The sequence below is a fragment of the Amblyomma mixtum genome, chromosome 10, assembly GCF_055824585.1.
Source record: "Amblyomma mixtum isolate Tamu chromosome 10, ASM5582458v1, whole genome shotgun sequence".
NCBI lineage: Eukaryota > Metazoa > Arthropoda > Arachnida > Ixodida > Ixodidae > Amblyomma > Amblyomma mixtum.
The window spans coordinates 74860698-74879192 of NC_143021.1; the positions used below are offsets into that span (position 1 = coordinate 74860698).

General features: G+C 49.9%; 1 protein-coding gene across 8 annotated transcripts in view; it reads right to left on the minus strand.

The window, feature by feature from the left end:
* LOC149326152 (uncharacterized) overlaps nucleotides 1-11868 on the minus strand; it is a 29356-nt gene extending 17488 nt beyond the window's left edge. For 4 of the 8 annotated variants that reach the window (XR_016286600.1, XR_016286601.1, XM_089565159.1 and 1 more), the window contains exons 1-3: nucleotides 11822-11868; nucleotides 10167-10316; nucleotides 3649-3766 (exon numbers count right to left, since the gene is read on the minus strand). Coding sequence is in view for 5 of the 8 variants with exons in the window: in XM_089565159.1 (XP_089421285.1) it covers nucleotides 3649-3766; nucleotides 10167-10304 (256 nt within the window). In the remaining 3 variants the exon portion in view is untranslated. Of the gene's footprint in view, nucleotides 1-3648; nucleotides 3888-9495; nucleotides 9618-10166; nucleotides 10317-11821 lie in introns of those variants that run through there. The other 4 variants (XR_016286602.1, XM_089565162.1, XM_089565161.1 and 1 more) reach the window with 4 other exon arrangements.
* Nucleotides 11869-18495: the final 6627 nt, after the last annotated feature.

The following is an 18495-nucleotide window of genomic DNA, read 5'->3' on the forward strand; positions in this document are numbered from 1 at the left end:
CGAAGGTACGGTTGTACCAGCATACAGCCGAGGGCAAGGTGTCGGCCGACACGTCAGATGGTTGGGGCTCTGAAAAACATGAAGCTGGCAGGGAACGGCGGCGTTACCGGAAATTCAACAACGAACGGCGCGGCAAGGGTGCGAGGACATCGAGCCTCCTGACAAGAGCATCAATGCCCACGTCCGCCACTGGGCGCGAACCTGTCTTCACTGCCAGCGCGTCAAAGTTCACCAGCATACCGTCACGCCTGCCTCTCTTTTTCGGCCACCTGATGCTCGGTTTTCCCACGTTCACATAGACACTGTTGGACTGCTCCCGTTATCACGTGGGGCCTCTTATCTACTCACATGTGTGGACAGTTTCACCCGCTGGCCCGAGGCGTTGCCCATTGCTGACACTACAGCCGAGACCATTGCTTCCACCTTCATGGCTGGCTGGGTCTCTCGCTTGGGCTGCCTATCTGTCGTCACCACCGACCGCGGCCGCCAGTTTCAGTCGACCCTGTTTACTGCCCTTGCCAATATTCCGGGCGTCCGCCACATCCATACGACCACCTACCACCCTTCGTCCAATGGCATGGTGGAACGTCTGCATCGACAACTGAAGGCTGCCCTTACCACCTATCAGCCAAGGGAACGCTGGTCCGACTACCTTCATCTCATCCTCTTGGGCATTCGCTCGGCACTGAAGGCTGACCTCGGCCACTCTTCTGCTGAGCTAGTCTACGGTGTTCCCCTGCGTCACCCTGGGGAATTTATCTCTCCTTCCTCCCCTCCGTTAATCCATGGCGCTTCCACCCGCATCCGAGACCTATGCAACACATTTCGCCACATTACTCCCGTCACCCTCAGTCCGTGTTCGTCAGCCAGGACCTGGCCTCCTGCATCCATGTCTTCATCCGCCATGACCACGTCCGTCCACCCCTCACACCGACCTACGATGGACCATTCCGCATCCTCCATCGTGTGCAGAAGACCTTCACGTTAGACGTCAACGGCCGTGAAGACGCGGCTGCTGACCGACTCAAACCAGCCTACACTGCCACTCCTCTGCCCGTTGGCTCTCCACTCACTCTCGCCTTGGCTGGGCCCCCACTGTGCGCACCTTCCTCTAAGCACATCCGCTGGGCGCATCCTGTGGCTTCCACTCTACACGGGAGAACCCTGTTGAGCCCCTCGCGCTGCGCTCGGCTCGCAGGCCATGGCACGCAGCGCCGGTCAAGAAGGAGGAAGTTGGCCTCGGCCACAGGCGAGCAGCGCAATTAAAAAAAACAGTTCGAACCTCAACGCTGTCAGAGCTGGTTCTTCCTCGCCTTAGCTCCTACAGCGTCATACCGTTAAGGCCAAGTTTAACTGTCCCTTCTAGTTTTTTTTCCTGACTTCCCTCATGCTTGCAAGTATATCTTGGTTGGTCTATGAATCCCAACACCGATGTGTGTAATCACAGTCCCGTCTCAATTTGTCGTTACTGGCCCCATGATGCTGTAGTTAAATATGATTGTTTCTGTTCCCACTGTACAGCCACTGTCTGTCTCTCGGGTTATACTGCCTTGACCACTGGTGCTTCAGAACTCCTTCGCAATTCAGAACACGTGGACATTTTGCAACCATATTATCTCTTATCGAAACTTCCTCGTACTTTGATTTATTTATTCAAAATACCTGACAGGGCTCAGAAGGGCATTGAGTAAGGAGAGCAAAGTAACAGATTAAGTACGGTAGGAACAATTAGTTAAATACAACACGCAATACAAGACAAAAAGTAAAAACAATTATAATTATACAAGTCACATCATAACTACAAGACACACATCACCGTGAGCAACAAAAAGTAAAAAGTAACAAGAATGCTTCGCATGTGCCCAATACACATCTAAAGAAAAAGCAGTAGCCATAATAAAAAAGAGAATTGTTGAAACTGCACAAGAAACCAAACCATAATACATTAGCAACGAGGAGAAAACAAATTATGGGACAGAACAACCTATAGCAAGACACAATGTAATGTCATTAAAGAAAATGTTTGTGCAGCTAGTCTTGGAATGATTGGGGGTTGCAGATAGATGCGATACTGTCGGGAAGATCATTCCTAAGAACAACGGCACGTGGAAGTGCAGATGAATTGAAGGCTTGGGTTCTTCCGCATATCAGTTTAATGCTATACTGATTATGTAGGCGACGTGAAATGCGTGAAGGCTCTTCGAGGGGCAAGGGTGATGGCCTGGTGCTGTGACGATATTTATGAAGTAAGCATAAAAGAGTGATGGAGTGATGAATATCTAATGGTCCGAGGGAGATATCAAGTTTGTTCTTAGTGATGCTGAAATGAGGATTGTACTTTTGTGTGATGAAACGAGTGGCTCTATTTTGTAAGGATTCAAGCATGTTGATTAGGTAGTTTTGATGAGAGGACCATGTAGGTGAAGCAAATTTTAGTGTGGACGCACAGTTTTTAAGTAAGCCACTCTTCGCACGTTATTAGGGGTGTTTAGCAAGTTCTGGCGCAGGTACCCAAGTGATCTAGAAGCTTTGGCACAAATGGATTGAATGTGTGTGGCCCATGAAAGATTATCCGTGAGGTGAATACCTAAATACTTAGAAGATGATACACGAGACACTACAGTACCATCAATTGAGTACGAGAAATTAGAATTTTTACGCTTGGAGGTGAGAGATAACCTTGCATTTAGTTGAGTTGAGCGTCATTTGCCATTTACTCCACTAATTAGAAATGAGGTTCAGGTCAGTTTGTAGAGCGAGGTGATTATCTATAGAATTAATGGGGCAGTAAATGATGGAATCATCAGCAAGGTGTCGTATAGAAGATATGTTTATGGACAAGTCGTTAATGTATATTAGAAATAATAATGGGCCAAGAACACTGCCTTGAGGTACGCCAGAAGCAACATCACAGAGTGGTGTGGTGAAATTGTTATCTGTAGTGAACTGCTGGCGAAATGAAAGAAAGTTACGAAGCCATGACAGTGTTGAAGAATCAAGGCACAGAGCCGATAGTTTTGAAAAGAAGCGGGAATATGCAACGTGGTTGAAGGCTTTGGCAAAATCTAAAAAGATATCGTCAGTTTGTAGGTTAGCGTCAAAGTTGAAATGCAAGTCAGTAGTAAATTCTAGCAGTTGGGTGTCACAAGAAAAACCTTTCCGGAAGCCGTGCGGATTAGGAAAAAGAAAGAATTTAGTTCCAGGTGGCAGTAAATGTGGGAAGCGATAATGTGCTGAATAATTTACAGCAAATGCAAGTTAGTGAAATGGGGCGGTAGTTTTCCGGTGAATCTCGGTTTCCGCTTTTGAACACTGGAACGATCTTAGCAATTTTCCAATCTGTAGGAAACAAACCGAATGATAATGATTGCTGAAAAAACTGATTACTATAACAAACAATAACACACATGCGTCTATTGTACAAATAAAAACTTCAGATATTGCCTCATAATTTAATGCCGCAGAAGATGCCTTTCGGACATGCACAGCAGTGAAGTGACGATTACCCCGCCAACACCTTGTTGTACTCAGTTTCAGGATCTACACAGCCCTACACACTTGCACAGTCGAGAATACATTAGAGGAAATGCTGTGAAATGTGTATGTAATTTGCCTCAGTTAACATAACACAATGATGACATTACTTACGGCTCACAGCACTCCCATTAGAGCACATGTCGACAGAAGTGGCCTCCCGATTGCTGCCTGCGCCCACCGCAGCCGAGACACAGGCACTAGTAGCAGCTGCAGGCATGCCCCCGTCACACTGTGCAAACAGCAAAGAAAGCAAAACATTTACCATCATGTTACAAAGCAAAGCAGCAGTTGCTAGCCTTCCTTTAATGTTATGAGCAATTACCGCACTACAAATGGGATGGCAGGACACTTCCAGCTTATGCAAATGATCCACACTCTGTCTTGGTGGTGTAATTTGGTGTCTGTTTTTCCCACCCTCAAGGTACTCTCATCTTTGTACTCTGGTGAAGGAGTAGTTTTACGTTATTTCACCTTTCGGAGCCTAACACAGTCTGTGTGTTAATTCTTCGTTGCCATCTCGTGTAGCTTCTTGTCGTCACAGCTGTAGCATACATACTTCTACTTACCACACTCTTCCACCCCCCTTTCAAGTAGTTTTGTTTGTTCTGCGCTAGCTAAGTTTTCTTTTCCTTCAGATTTTTCCTCTGTTCTTTTGTCACAAAATTCGGCGCATTTTAGGAACAAACAAAGAAAAACCGCCGCGCGCACGGCGTCTCGCCGGCGCGAGCCCGACGGGGGAGAGGGAAAGCCCCCGCCGAGCGCGTGCCTCTCTCTCCACCGACGCGGCGTGCGCCGAGGAAATGAGTCATCCCCGCCGATTATTCTCGAACATGCGAGTCGGTTCTACAGCTGACGGGGGGAAAGGGCGTAGCCTTGCGTGCACTAAGACACGTCCCCTCGCCCGTCGGCGTCGGCGCCGCTCAAGAACACGCTCGAAACTTCGAGATGCGACCCCCGACCTCTGACCAATGGGGACGCGCGGCCGGTGAGAAGAGGAAAGGGAGACAGCACTGCCAATGCTGCGTGTATGTGCGCGCCTACTCTGGCGCGTTGAACAAACAGACGTGAAAGCGAGCCTATAAAAGAAGGACGCTGACAGCTATCAGTCAGTCCGGACCGCCGTTTAAGCTTCGGAGAAGCGCGCCCGTTCGACTCCCGGGGAAAACACCAATCGGCCAGCCACGGACCAACGAGGCAACGTTCGCCAGTCTGCGGGACGGCATCGTCATGGAACTCTGGTCGTCGGACTGCCGCAGTGCCCGGTGAACAAATTGTGTTTTGCTTGTTTACCTCTCTCTCTTGCGTTAGTGCACTTTAGGTGCAATATTGCCCCTGTATTGTATTCTCTCTCTAATTTAACTTTGCACGAGTTGCATCGTTTGTTAATCACTTTGTATGTGCTTGTACTAGTGATTGTGTAACCCTCTGTATCGTATCTTTGCTGCATAAACTTTGTTTTGTTTTGTAAACCTCTGGCTTCGACCCATTCTCTGGCTTGCGACCAGCGAAAGCTGGGCACCGAACGCCCAAAAACCTCTTGTCACTTGGTAGCTGGTCTCCGCTGAGATTGCCACGCTGAGTCGAGGGCATCTCCTTCGAGTCCGAGACCGCTACCCCCACACGCTCTAAGGGTGTCTGGGAGCTTCCCACGTAAAAGTGCGCGAAGTCTGGGTGACAATGTATTCTGGCGTCCACGACAGGACGTTTGGTGTTTGCAAGCACAGAGAACGGAGAAAGAGTCGGAAGGAGTTTACGAAGAGGTCGTAAACGAGTGTTAGCGAGTTGAGCTATGCTCGAGGCTTGAACAGCTGAGATTCCAAAATGGATCTAAGAGATATCGTGAAGTTGGGTCGTCAGCTGGGCCTGGAAGAATCCGAGATTGCGGATTGGGTGAACCAAGAAATAGAAGGAAGAGAGAGAGAACGAAAAGAGGCGAAGAGAGATGGCTAGAGAAGCCGCCGAGAGAGAAAGAGAAATGGCTCGAAAAGCCACTGAGAAAGCGCGAGAAGAAGCGCAGAGAGAAAGGAAAATTGCCCGAAGAGAGGCAGAGAAATTTAAATTGAAGCAAGAAGAAGTTCGTCTAGAGAATGAGATTCTCATGAGGGATGAAGTGAGAAACAAGAGTGAGCTTCAGCTCAAAGCTCTTAGGAAAAGAAGGGGCAGGCGTGGTAGAGTGCCAGAGCCCTCTCAGAAATGCTACCGATGCAATAAGATAGGTCACTACGCCTCGGATTGCCGTAGCAACGTAGTGAGCAAGAGAATGCCTGTTTGCTTCAAGTGTGGAGATAAAGGGCATAAAGCAGCGGCGTGCCCAAGTCTCGAAAAACCAGCACCACAGGTATCGCAACCCTGTGGCTCTTGGTACGATGGCGAGGAGGAAGACTTTAGGGCCGACTGCGTAGAACAGGCGTACTGGGAGAAACCTCCAGTGTTATGCACAGTTACGTGCATCAGACCAGGGTCTCTAACTGAGGGAATGCCGGTTCTTCCCGGAAAAATTCGTGGAAAGTCGGTTTCCGTTTTGAGAAGCACAGGAAGCACCGGAGTCTTCATCAAAAGGGAATTGGTCTCCGATGAAGAACTTACTGGAGAAATGAGCCCTGTGTATTTCTTGGATGGTTCCGCACAGCTGTTACATGAAGCCAGAGTGCACGTGAACATTCCGTACTTCACCGGAGAAGTGACAGCGTTGTGCATGGAGCGCCTACTCTATGACGTCATCCTGGGTAACATCAAGGGCGCGAGATCGCCGAACGACCCAGAAATTTGGGCCACCGATGTGGCTGACGACACCGTCGCTCCCCATACGGAAGAAAGGTCGGCATGCGATAGGTCTACAGTAGAGACGGCGGCGCAAGCACAAGCGGAGGTTGAGGAAGCGGAGTGTCATTTGTTAGCCTCTGCTGAAAACATGTGCAGCAATAACGAGACTGATTCGTTGGCGACCACACAAGAGGTTGTGACTAGCTCCACAGATCAAAGCCTGGTTATGGAACAGCCCGTTCCTACAAGTGAGATTGAAGAGAACGAAGACAACACAGGAGAGTCCCTTCCTCAGGAAACTGAATGCGTAGCTACTACCGAGGTAGTAGACACTGAGAAAAAGGCCAACCTGACGCTTCAGTCAGAGTGCACCTTAGGGCTCTCGCCTGAAGGTGAGGAAGAAAGTTGGAGCTCCAGCGAGAAATCGCAGTGCTGCAGACCTGAGAGTGGCAGTAGGGACCGTGAGGAAGTGCGGTCAAATGTCAAAGAGAATGAATGCTCCGACATAGTCATAGCTGAGGAGAGTGCACTCAGTGAAGACCCGGAAGCCGTTGCGAGTGAACCCTCGAGCAGCGAGGAGGGCTTTCCCGATGAGGAAGGCGAGGAAACTGGTGCCTATGACGAAGGCGAGGAAACATTTGCCTCGGAAGAAGGAGAATGTGCAGTAGAAGGAATGGGGAACCGCTGCATTGAAACTGACGAGCTCAGGAAAGAATCACAGAAAGCTGAATTGATAAGCGAGAAGAATGATACTGCAATCAGTCCTGAGCCGTGCTCCGAGCACCGTGCTAGAGCAAAAGTCAGACAGAGGAAAAAGAAGAAAAGGAAAAAGGACTTGGAAGAAGAAAGTGCAGTCCTCGAAGAACAAAAGAGAGCTGCACCAGTGGTTTCATCGCGAGAGCCCGTCTCGGATGATGCAAGTGAAAACGAACCGGGCGTGCTCCGTACAAGAGATTGGAAGAAGGAAAAAAGAAAGAGGAATGAGTCGGACACGTGAAGCCGAAAAGCAGAAGCCCTGGAGAAAATTCAGGAAGCAGAGACAGATCCAAGCTAAAGACAGCCAAGTCAGATGCAAGCGAGCTGCAAGAACATCGCAGCAAAGTGCGAAAGAAGCTGAGACGAACGAGCCCAGCGTTCAGCAAGGACTCTGTCTGGAGGCGCAAACGCAAACAGAAGAACGCGCGCCGAGGAGAACACGAGGAGCGGAGCCGTCATGAGCGAACTGGCGTTAAATTTCTTCGAAACAGACGCGCTAGCCGCAGGAAAGGAGGAAGGGCTCGAAGGCTCGAAGAAAGCCAGACAGCAGCACGAATAGGAAACTGGGCCACAACAGCGTTAGGAAGAGAAGCCTCAACACAAGGCGAAAGAAGAGCAGAGCTCGCGACAGAAAGAAAGGTCAGAGTCGCGTGCGTAAGAGAATTAAAAGCGCGACTGAAACCTTGAGCGAAACAATACTGCTCCGCGCCCGCTGTGTCAGCCAAACTTGGAAGTATAGGCGAAAGAGTGCCTTGTATTTGCGTGCTCCATGTTTGTAGCCTTGTGTTACTGTACTGCCCAATCGCGGTGTGTTTTTATGTGCATTATGAACATTGCATTGAGTTTTGTATGTGAAAATATCGTGGTATTGATGTATGTATTTTCACATGCAGTTTGTGAGCGCATGCATGTGCGCGCGAATTGTACCGCCGAAACGCGGCGTGCTTTGAAGTGTTGTGAAGTTTGGAGTGCAGTCTGTCTATTGCACTGTGTTATGTATCTTAAAGCATCAAGTATTGATGTATGTATTTTGGCATTCGCCACTGACTTTGTGAGCGCATGCATGTGCGCGCGAATTTTGTGGTTTGTGAATATTGTTACACAATATTCTTAATGGAAGGGGCAGTGTCACAAAATTCGGCGCATTTTAGGAACAAACAAAGAAAAACCGCCGCGCGCACGGCATCTCGCCGGCGCGAGCCCGACGGGGGAGAGGGAAAGCCCCCGCCGAGCGCGTGCCTCTCTCTCCACCGCCGCGGCGTGCGCCGAGGAAATGAGTCATCCCCGCCGATTATTCTCGAACATGCGAGTCGGTTCTACAGCTGACGGGGGGAAAGGGCGTAGCCTTGCGTGCACTAAGACACGTCCCCCTCGCCCGTCGGCGTCGGCGCCGCTCAAGAACACGCTCGAAACTTCGAGATGCGACCCCCGACCTCTGACCAATGGGGACGCGCGGCCGGTGAGAAGAGGAAAGGGAGACAGCACTGCCAATGCTGCGTGTATGTGCGCGCCTACTCTGGCGCGTTGAACAAACAGACGTAAAAGCGAGCCTATAAAAGAAGGACGCTGACAGCTATCAGTCAGTCCGGACCGCCGTTTAAGCTTCGGAGAAGCGCGCCCGTTCGACTCCCGGGGAAAACACCAATCGGCCAGCCACGGACCAACGAGGCAACGTTCGCCAGTCTGCGGGACGGCATCGTCATGGAACTCTGGTCGTCGGACTGCCGCAGTGCCCGGTGAACAAATTGTGTTTTGCTTGTTTACCTCTCTCTCTTGCGTTAGTGCACTTTAGGTGCAATATTGCCCCTGTATTGTATTCTCTCTCTAATTTAACTTTGCACGAGTTGCATCGTTTGTTAATCACTTTGTATGTGCTTGTACTAGTGATTGTGTAACCCTCTGTATCGTATCTTTGCTGCATAAACTTTGTTTTGTTTTGTAAACCTCTGGCTTCGACCCATTCTCTGGCTTGCGACCAGCGAAAGCTGGGCACCGAACGCCCAAAAACCTCTTGTCACTTGGTAGCTGGTCTCCGCTGAGATTGCCACGCTGAGTCGAGGGCATCTCCTTCGAGTCCGAGACCGCTACCCCCACACGCTCTAAGGGTGTCTGGGAGCTTCCCACGTAAAAGTGCGCGAAGTCTGGGTGACATCTTTCCAGACATGCCAAGCATGTAGCAAATAAATGACCTTGTCGATGCCGCAGTCATCTCTTGCCACATTTGCTTGTCCATATCTCTACGCACTGCTCCTCGCGTTTCCCAACAGCTGTAGTGGGCTCACTGATTGCTAGCTATGCATCAATGTGCCCACTGCCAAATGACAGAATTCTGCAATGCTTTTCCCAGAAAAACCACGTTCTGCTCACAGCATTTTCTAACTGCACATAATGCCACTGCAATGAATGCTTCCTGAACTACAACCTGAAACTTATGCTTACCTTGCTTGGTGTGGCCATAAAGGGTACCGGCCTCTTAGGCGCAACCGGTCAGCCAATAATGGCCAGGAGCCGACCACCGCCACCCCCCCCCCCCCCCCAACCCCACTCCAAATGGCCAGCGCCAGTACCCCTGCGATAAGCATCACCACAAGCATTCTCTCAAACGACCTGCCACATCACTGCGCGGTTACACTTGTACCAACACTTACCCAATTTCAGTCAAAAAGCAGCCAGCATCGCGCCTTGCCCGGCTAGCATACTTCGTGCACCAAAGCCGCCATTCCTTCACGGACCTGGCAGGCAGGCCTTCTGCATATAAGAGCTCGGCCAGCCTGCACCACAAGTGACTCCTTTCGGCTACTTTAAAATTTTGACCCAAATCACTCCCCCCTCTTGCGAGACGGGGGTTCCTCTCTAAAAAAATTGAGTTAAATTTCTTCTTGCCGCCGCGTAATGTGAGAGGTAATTGCCCGGGAAGCCACGGCGCCTTTGAACGATGTGATGTGATCGTCTCCACGCTAGGCTGCAACACACCAGATAATTTTACAGGGATTGTAGCAGAAAGCAAATTCTTTATCCCCCCAATGGAGAAAGTTATTGCACACAAAAGGAACAGCCCCAATACACAACTTTTGTGCATGCAGAACAGTTAATATGGAAGTCATTAATACCTTCTGCTCAGTCAGGCTGGAGTTTGTCACACGAAATTGACTTTTCATCGACATAACGCACGACGGGGCCGGCATCGCGTGTTGCGACGAGATGACCTTGGCAGAAGATGTCCCACGCCAAAAACAATTGCAGACCATAACCGTCCTTACCTGCAAATAAGTTGAATACGATAAGTATCGCGTGTTGCGTAAATCAGAGAAAATCGAAAAAAAATTCTCTCGGCCTAACTGCACGTTTGTTCGGGCTCAAATTTCGCACCGAGGTTGAATTTGGTGGTCAGTTTTGTTTTATACCACATTTAGGTGGGGTACTTGCCTGATTCGGTTAGAATTATTTGAAAATCTTCATCGTCTGCGGCGACGGAGAACCAAAATCGAAAGAGTTCGCAGCAATGTTACGCGTGGCGCCATCTCGCAGCCACCGGAGAAACGAGCCCACTACCGAGGACGGCTGCGCGGGTGCGCGGTTTATTTTAAAAGAACTTACTTCACCACGTTATCAATGTTGGACATAGAAAACATTGTTTGCACAAAAATTGCCGCAATTTCAACGAGTTCGGTTTCTGTCTATCGCAATAAAGTGTTGTCATGTTCGCGTCGCGTCGTCTGCTTTCGTTTTTCTGTCACCGGCGGTAGCTGTGCTAGGCTGGTGAGAGAATTGCCTTTGCTCGGTGCTCTTTCCTGCAAAGAAGCGCAAGACATCGCCGAAAATGCGGTCATACAGCAATGAAGAGAAGGCCGTGGCCGTGACTTGGCTATGTGAGTCGAACTCTCTTCGCTTCGTGCGGAAGCAATTCAGGGCGACATTTCATCGTCGGCCGCCCCATCGCTCGTGCTTGCAAAGGTGGCTGAAAAAGTTTCAAAGTACGGGAAGCGTAGCAAGGGCACGAAGATTCGATGCAGGGAGGTCCCGCGGGGGCATTGGAGATGCCATCGAAGGCGCATTTAAATCTGTGGTGAAGTAAGTTCTTTTAAAATAAACCGCGCAGCCGTCCTCTGTAGCGAGGCGTCGGTAGAGGACTCGTTTCTCCGGTGGCTACGAGATGGCGCCACGCGTACCATTGCTGCGAGGTCTTTCTATTTTGGTTCTCCGTCGCCACAGACGATGGGGATTTCCAAATAATTCTGACCGAATCAGGCAAGTACCCCACCTAAATGTGGTATAAAACAAAACTGACCGCCAAATGCAACCTCTGTGCGAAATGTGAGCCCGAACAAACGTGTGGTTAGGCCGAGAGAATTTTTTTTCGATTTTCTCTGATTTACGCAACAGTCTGTATTACCGGCTGCTGAGCCGGCTGCCGCTCGCCATGCGAACTTCGTAAACACACTGCGAAGCAGACGCTGCCCGCTGCGACGAGATGGCCTTGGCAGCATTTGCGCTCGCGGCTACATGACCCTTCAAGGCGCTGTAATGCACGTTAGCGCCACTGAACAGTGTCCGCACGAGCCAAAGAAGCATCATAGCAAACATAAAACTCAACACGAAACAACACCGTGTTGTCGTTCACATGTTTCAGCCACCGATGAGGCCGGAAACAGCACTGCACGAGGCCATAATGCATGCTAGCGCCCCGAAATAGTTACCGCACACGCTAAGCAGGCACAAAACGTACATGACAAGGTTCATACAAGCATTAGTGAAGATTAACGACCTTTGATTGTCGATAACATGTTTCAGACACCACCACGACCGGCGCCATTTTCATCCCGGCTCACACCGCAATCGCGTTGGTAAAATGAATGAAAAAAATTAAATAAGTGCCACCAGTATTGCATTGAAAATACACATTAACTGCATTGCGTAGAATATGCTGATGGTTATAAAAAAATAAACATCACTACAATAATTAACAACTACGATTCAAAGATACGAAACTAAGGCTTCTAGTGAATCAGCAACGGTATCTGTGTCTTTTTGGAGCGAATGGAACCGTGAAATGAAATCGCCGACAAATGTTTTTAAGGAAAGGAAATGGAGCAGAGTCTGTCACATATATCTCGGTGGACACCGCGCCGTAAGGGAAGAGAGGAAGGTGGGAGTGAAACAAGAAAGAGGTGCTGTAGCGGAGGTCTGCGGAATAATTTTGACCACCTGGGGATCTTCAACGTGCACTGACATCGCACGGCACACGGGTGGTGGTGGTGAAAAGCATTTATTTGGTGTTTTACAGAGAGGTGCTCGGGGAGAGCCCCTAGTCGGTCTCGCCCCTTACAAAATTACCGAAGACTGCAAATTCAAAAGTATGCTTGACGAAAGCCTTGTGGTCAACCCACTGCCGCTTCCCCGAACCGCTTAGCGCGTGGCGGGCTTCCCGCATGTGTGGTTTTGATTAAGGCGGAAGCCTTTAATGTCTCATCGTTGTAAGCAGCAGTTGTCGACAGAAATGTCACGCTTTTCAATTGGTCGAAATGGTCGTGACGTCACAGTGCGCGAATTTCAAACGGGGCAATTGTACTTAGCTAGTGACCATGCAACTAATTAGAGGAATGGTATTGTGATGCTCCAAATAAGTGGGACTGAGTTCAGCTAACTTCATTAATTAACCAACTAGCCTAATTAACCTTTCTAGTCCGACCAGAGAAATAAAAGTGAGAAGGAAATTGGTCGAGTTGGGGAATCGAACCAAGGTCTCCGGAGTGCGAGACGAGCGCGCTAACCGCTCCGCTATGCCAACTCGATGGTTTGGAACGAACAAAGGCGCGTCTAGTGAATACGGTGTCATCGTTCACTCCCATCTTCCTCCCTTCCCTTACGCGAGGTTCAGGTGTCCACCGAAATATGCGATATAGATACATTTCCTTTCCTCGAAAACCAATTTACTGATACGCAAGGCGTAGAGCCGAAGGGGCGATGGCGTTCTGTGGACTCCCTGGCAGCGTTGCAAGGATGTCGCGTTCCACTCTTAGAGGCGAAGCTTAACATCTTAACCACATATCAGGGACACAAGCAGCAACACCGCGCTTAAGGCTTCCGTCTCACTGCACTTTAGGTCAACAAAGTGGCCCCTTGAATTTTTGTCTTTGGTGACTGCGGTCGCCTTTTTGATGGTAGTGTTTTAGAGCGCAGCTCTCTGGCGCCCGTTTCGCGCCGCTGCCGTCGCCGTTGCTGGTTCGGCACTTGACAACCTCCGGCCCATATCTCTCACTTCTTGTGTGGGGAAGTTGATGGAGACCATGGTCCGTGACAGACTATCCACCTACCTAGAAACGCACAACGCCTTTGCAGACACCATGTACGGGTTCCGCCCACACCGGTCCGCACAAGATGTGCTGCTGCAACTTCATAGAGAGATTATTGATCCCGTCGAGCACCCTAGCGATGACAAGGTGGTCCTCGCATTGGACTTCCGGGGGGCTTTCGACAATGTTACTCATGATATCATACTCTCCCACCTGTCCCAAGTGAACTGTGGGTACAACACATGCCAATACATCAAGCAATTCCTCACAGATCGGCAATCATATATCCGACTCCAAGACAGTGAACATGGCCCGTACCAACTTGGTACGCGAGGGACTCCACAGGGTGCAGTCCTCTCGCCTCTTCTCTTCAATCTGGCCATGATGGATCTCCCTACCCTGCTGGGCGAGGTCCCGGGTGTGCAGCATGCCCTGTACGCGGACGACATCACCCTCTGGGCAACACACGGTTCGGTTGGAGAAATCGAGGCCAACCTGCAGCAAGCGGCTGCTATTGTGGACGATTATGCACACCGCTGCGGCCTTGAGTGCTCCCCGAGCAAATCGGAATTCGTGCACATACGTCCCAATCCAAGGTGCACAACCAAATTGCCCTCTCCCTGCTTAGTGGCCCGATACCTGAACACGATGAAATCAGAGTATTGGGACTCTACATACAAAAGAACCGCAAGATTGACACCACGCTGAAGAAACGCCGCAAGGTGGGGGATCAGGTGGGCCGTATGGTCCGCCGGGTATCAAACAAACGAGGGGGGTTGCGATGCAAAGACGCCCTGCGGCTGGCCAATGCATTCGTAACCAGTCGAATCCTGTATTCGGCACCGTACCTCCACCTGCGCAAATGCGATGAGAACGCTTTCGAAGTGATTCTCCGAAAAATCTATAAGAGAGCTCTCGACCTCCCAATTGCAACATCCAACCAACGTCTCCTCGGCCTGGGGATGACGAACACCTTTGGGGAGCTGCGCGAGGCTCATCTCAGCAATCAATACTTGCGGTTAAGCAAAACACGTGCGGGTAGCCGCCTACTGACCCGCCTCCACATCAATTACACAACCCAAGAGGAGAAGCGGGTATCCATGCCCGAGGCCTGGCGCTTCGCACTAAAGATTCGCTCCCTCCCCAATAACATGACAAAATATGCCCATGATGGCCGCCGCCTCGCGCGAGCGGAGGCCATTTCCAAGCAGTATGGTGCTCGACCAGGGGTATTTTACACGGACGCGGCAGGTCCACACCATGGAGGCTGGTACACGGCTGCCGTTGTCCACCAAAACAACCCAGTTCAGGGCCTCACCTTCCGTGCCCCCAACATTACATTCGCGGAGGAAGTTGCTATCGCACTTGCAGCTGCGGATCCAGCGTCCCGAGTCATTATCACCGACTCAAGAGAAGCTTGCCGCAATTTTGAACAGGGCCAAATTCCAGATCGTGCTTTCCAAATTTTACACAGATGTGAGTACCGGGATTTCCCAACCCGGCGCACCATCATCTGGGCCCCAGCACATGCGGGGATAGAGGGAAATAAGGTAGCGGACACTACCGCCCGCGCGCTTAACCACCGGGCATCGCCTCTTTCGCCGCCTGATCCGGCTACTGATTTTAATCCGGCTATTACTTTTCGGGAGATCTCTCTCCTGTATCAAAACGCTCACGGCCGATACCCACCCCCTCTAAAGGCCTCAATAAGGCAGAGAAGCGTTGGCTACTTCGCCTCTACACCAACACGGTACTGTGCCCGGCAGTGCTCAAACATTTCAATTCGGCTTTTTCGGGCGAGTGTCCACACTGTGGGGAAGTGTTTGCGGACACGTATCACATGGTGTGGGCATGCCCTGCCAATCCTGCTTTCCCACCCCACCCCCACCCCACCCAAGAGGACTGGGAGGCTGCCCTGCTCGGCTGCTCAACTCTCCAGGACCAACGAGCCCTGGTGACAAGAGCCCGGGCCGCCGCGGAGGCCACAGGGGTCCCGGACTAGGGATCCCTCCTAGTGATTGTGAGGGCCGGGCCCTTCAGGCACGGTCCAAGCAATACCTCTGTATATAGTATAAATAAATGTTTTACACCACCAGCGGCATTCATTGTGTTCATTGGCATTGGCGTTTCACACTCCGATCATTTTAAGGAAAGGAAGCGCGCATAACTGGCTCCCTGGGTCAGTGGACGCTTGGATCGGCCAGTGTAGCTCACGCTCCAAAACAACTACTCCCCCTGGGCACACGCCATTCTCCAAACGCTACCCAAACATGAAAAGCGACGACGCCGGTTGTGACAGTAGTGAAAGATACCCTCTATCCCTTAAATCACCCCTGTGCGCTGCCAGTGCTCCCTGGTTGAACGTCAAGACCTCACCTTTTCGTCTCTCGCGGCTCGCGCACAGATAGGCCCGTGGCGGCACTGACCCCAAGGATGCGTTGCGCCAGACTTTTAATGTGGGGAAATAGAGGACACACAAGTACACATTTACGGTGGTGCATCGCATACATGGATTACGCAAGCGGGCGACCATACCCATTCTTACCATATCCAGCGATATCGAAGTTAACCCCGGACCCAGCACCCGCTCCACGTCTACGCAAGCGTCTTCCGACGTGCTAAACGCCTTGGACGAGATTAGATCTGGGCAGAATACGCTCCTCAATGAAGTAAAAACTATTCACAGCAAGCTGGTGCAAACCGACAAAGCTATCGAAGAGATAAGCAAAAGGCTCGCTAAAATTGAAGAAGATTGCTCCTCTTTAGTCGATCTAAAGGCTGAAGTGGCATGCACGAGGACGCTTGCTGAAGACAACGCTAAACAAGTCACTATCATGACGGCCAGGATGGATGATGCTGAGGACAGGGCCCGTCGCTCTAATCTTCTTTTCTTCAATTTGAAAGATGCAGCTCAGGAGACATGGGACGAGTCTGAAAAACACGTAATTAAGCTCTGCGAAGAAAAACTTGATATCACCATCCAAACTACCGACATCGAACGCGCACACATGCTTGGACGCTACCAAAGTAACAAAACTCGACCCATAATTGTAGCGTTTGCTCATTTCAAAACTAAGGAATCTGTCATGTCACGCGCCAAGAACCTTAAAGGCTCTTCATATGCAATATCCGAAGATTACTCATCTAGAACCCGGCTAGTCCGCAAACGTCTCCTTGAATTCGCCAGATCCGAAAAGAAAACTTACAAATTAAGATATAACAAACTCATTGCAGATAACACCACATACGTTTTTGACCACTCTTCCCAGACTGTCGTCCCCTGTCAGACTGTTGCACCACGTCAGCCATAGCTAAAGACCGCGTCGCGCTCCAAATCCCATGCTAAGTGTATACCTTTCATTTACACAAACATCAGAAGCATTTTATCAAAATCCGATTCTTTGCGCAGCCTTATTGACACCACCGAAAGTAAAATAGTGGTACTAACGGAAACTTGGCTGTATCCTTCCGTTTCTAACTCTGAATTGTCTTCCATTTTTCCTAATTATGATATCTTCCGCCATGATCGCGAGAACAGGCGTGGCGGTGGCGTCTTAATTGCCACCCATCAAAGCTTACTCTGCTACCCCATAAACGTCACTTGGTGTTTGGAAATCGCATTCGTTGGCTCCAAAGCATTTAACCCACCCGTTATCATCGGCTCCTGCTACAGGCCTCCTGACGCTGATGCCTCTTTTGTCGTGCACTTTCACGATGCGCTCCAATCCGTAACCACCTCATATTCGCGCACACCTTTGCTTATATTTGGCGACTTCAATTTCCCTCTCATAGCGTGGAATGACCTTGCAACAACAGTAAACAAGCATACTATCGAGAGCGATTTTTTGAACTCGTGCCTCACATTTGATCTGTCTCAGCTCGTCACCAACCCGACTAGGCAGGATAATCATTCTTCCAGCATTCTTGATCTCGTGCTCGCTACTCATCCTGAGAGCATTTCACCGCTTACGCACCTAGCAGGCTTGAGTGATCACTCAGTAATCTACGGCACCTATCACAGTCCTTTATTACGCCCTGAAAAATTAACGAAAACATTGACGCTCTACGACAAAGGTGACTATGATACCATGAATAACGACCTCACGGAATTCTGTAGCTCTCTCCTCTCGAACTTTTCAAATCGCTCTGTCGAAACTAACTGGTCTCTGTTCACTGATAAAATGCGCGAGCTCATCCACACCTACATCCCTACTAAAACAGTCACCACACGGTCATCATCGCCATGGTTCAACGGAAAGTTAAAAAGGCTGCTTAACAAAAAGAAAAGGCTCTTTCGTTCTACAAATCATTCCAATGACGCCCGCGCATGGGAAAGGTATCATACTGCCGAAAAGAACTTTCTTTCTCACGCAGCACAAGCCAAAAAAACCTTCTTCTCATCCACATTACCTGATATGCTTCACAACAACCCCAGGCAATTTTGGAAAGCTATAAACCCAAAAGCAACCCCGCCAATATCGCTTTGCGACGAACACGGTTCACCAATTCCACATACTGACACGGCTGAAGCATTAAATTATACCTTTTCATCCAATTTTACCCACGATCCTGTAGGCGACATGCCTGACTATCCTTATTTTGATTACCCCCCTATGCCTGACATACGTTTCGACCCTAACGGAATAATCGCGTTGATTGATTCTATGAAACTAACCTCATCTGCTGGTATAGATGAAATTAACACAAAAGTTCTCAAGAATACTAAAAACGTTGTAGCTGTTCTTCTTTGTCGTATCTTCCAGCAATCACTCGAGTCCGGTATTGTACCCCACGACTGGAAAGTGGGGAAAATCATCCCAGTACACAAAAAAGGCCCCCCATCGTCTAGTAAGAACTACCGTCCCATCTCCCTCACTAGCGTTCCCTCTAAATTAATGGAGCACGTAATTTACTCACACATCATGACCTTCTTGCAGTCTGTCAGCTTTTTTGACCCTTCTCAACACGGATTCCTGAAAAACCTATCCTGCTCTACCCAACTGGCCCTCTTTACTCATGACATCAGTTCTAGTATGGACACGAACACACCCGTCGACGCTCTTTTCTTAGACTTTGAAAAAGCTTTCGACAAAGTCTCCCATGAACGCCTCTTATTTAAACTTTCGCGCCTAAACCTCCACCCACT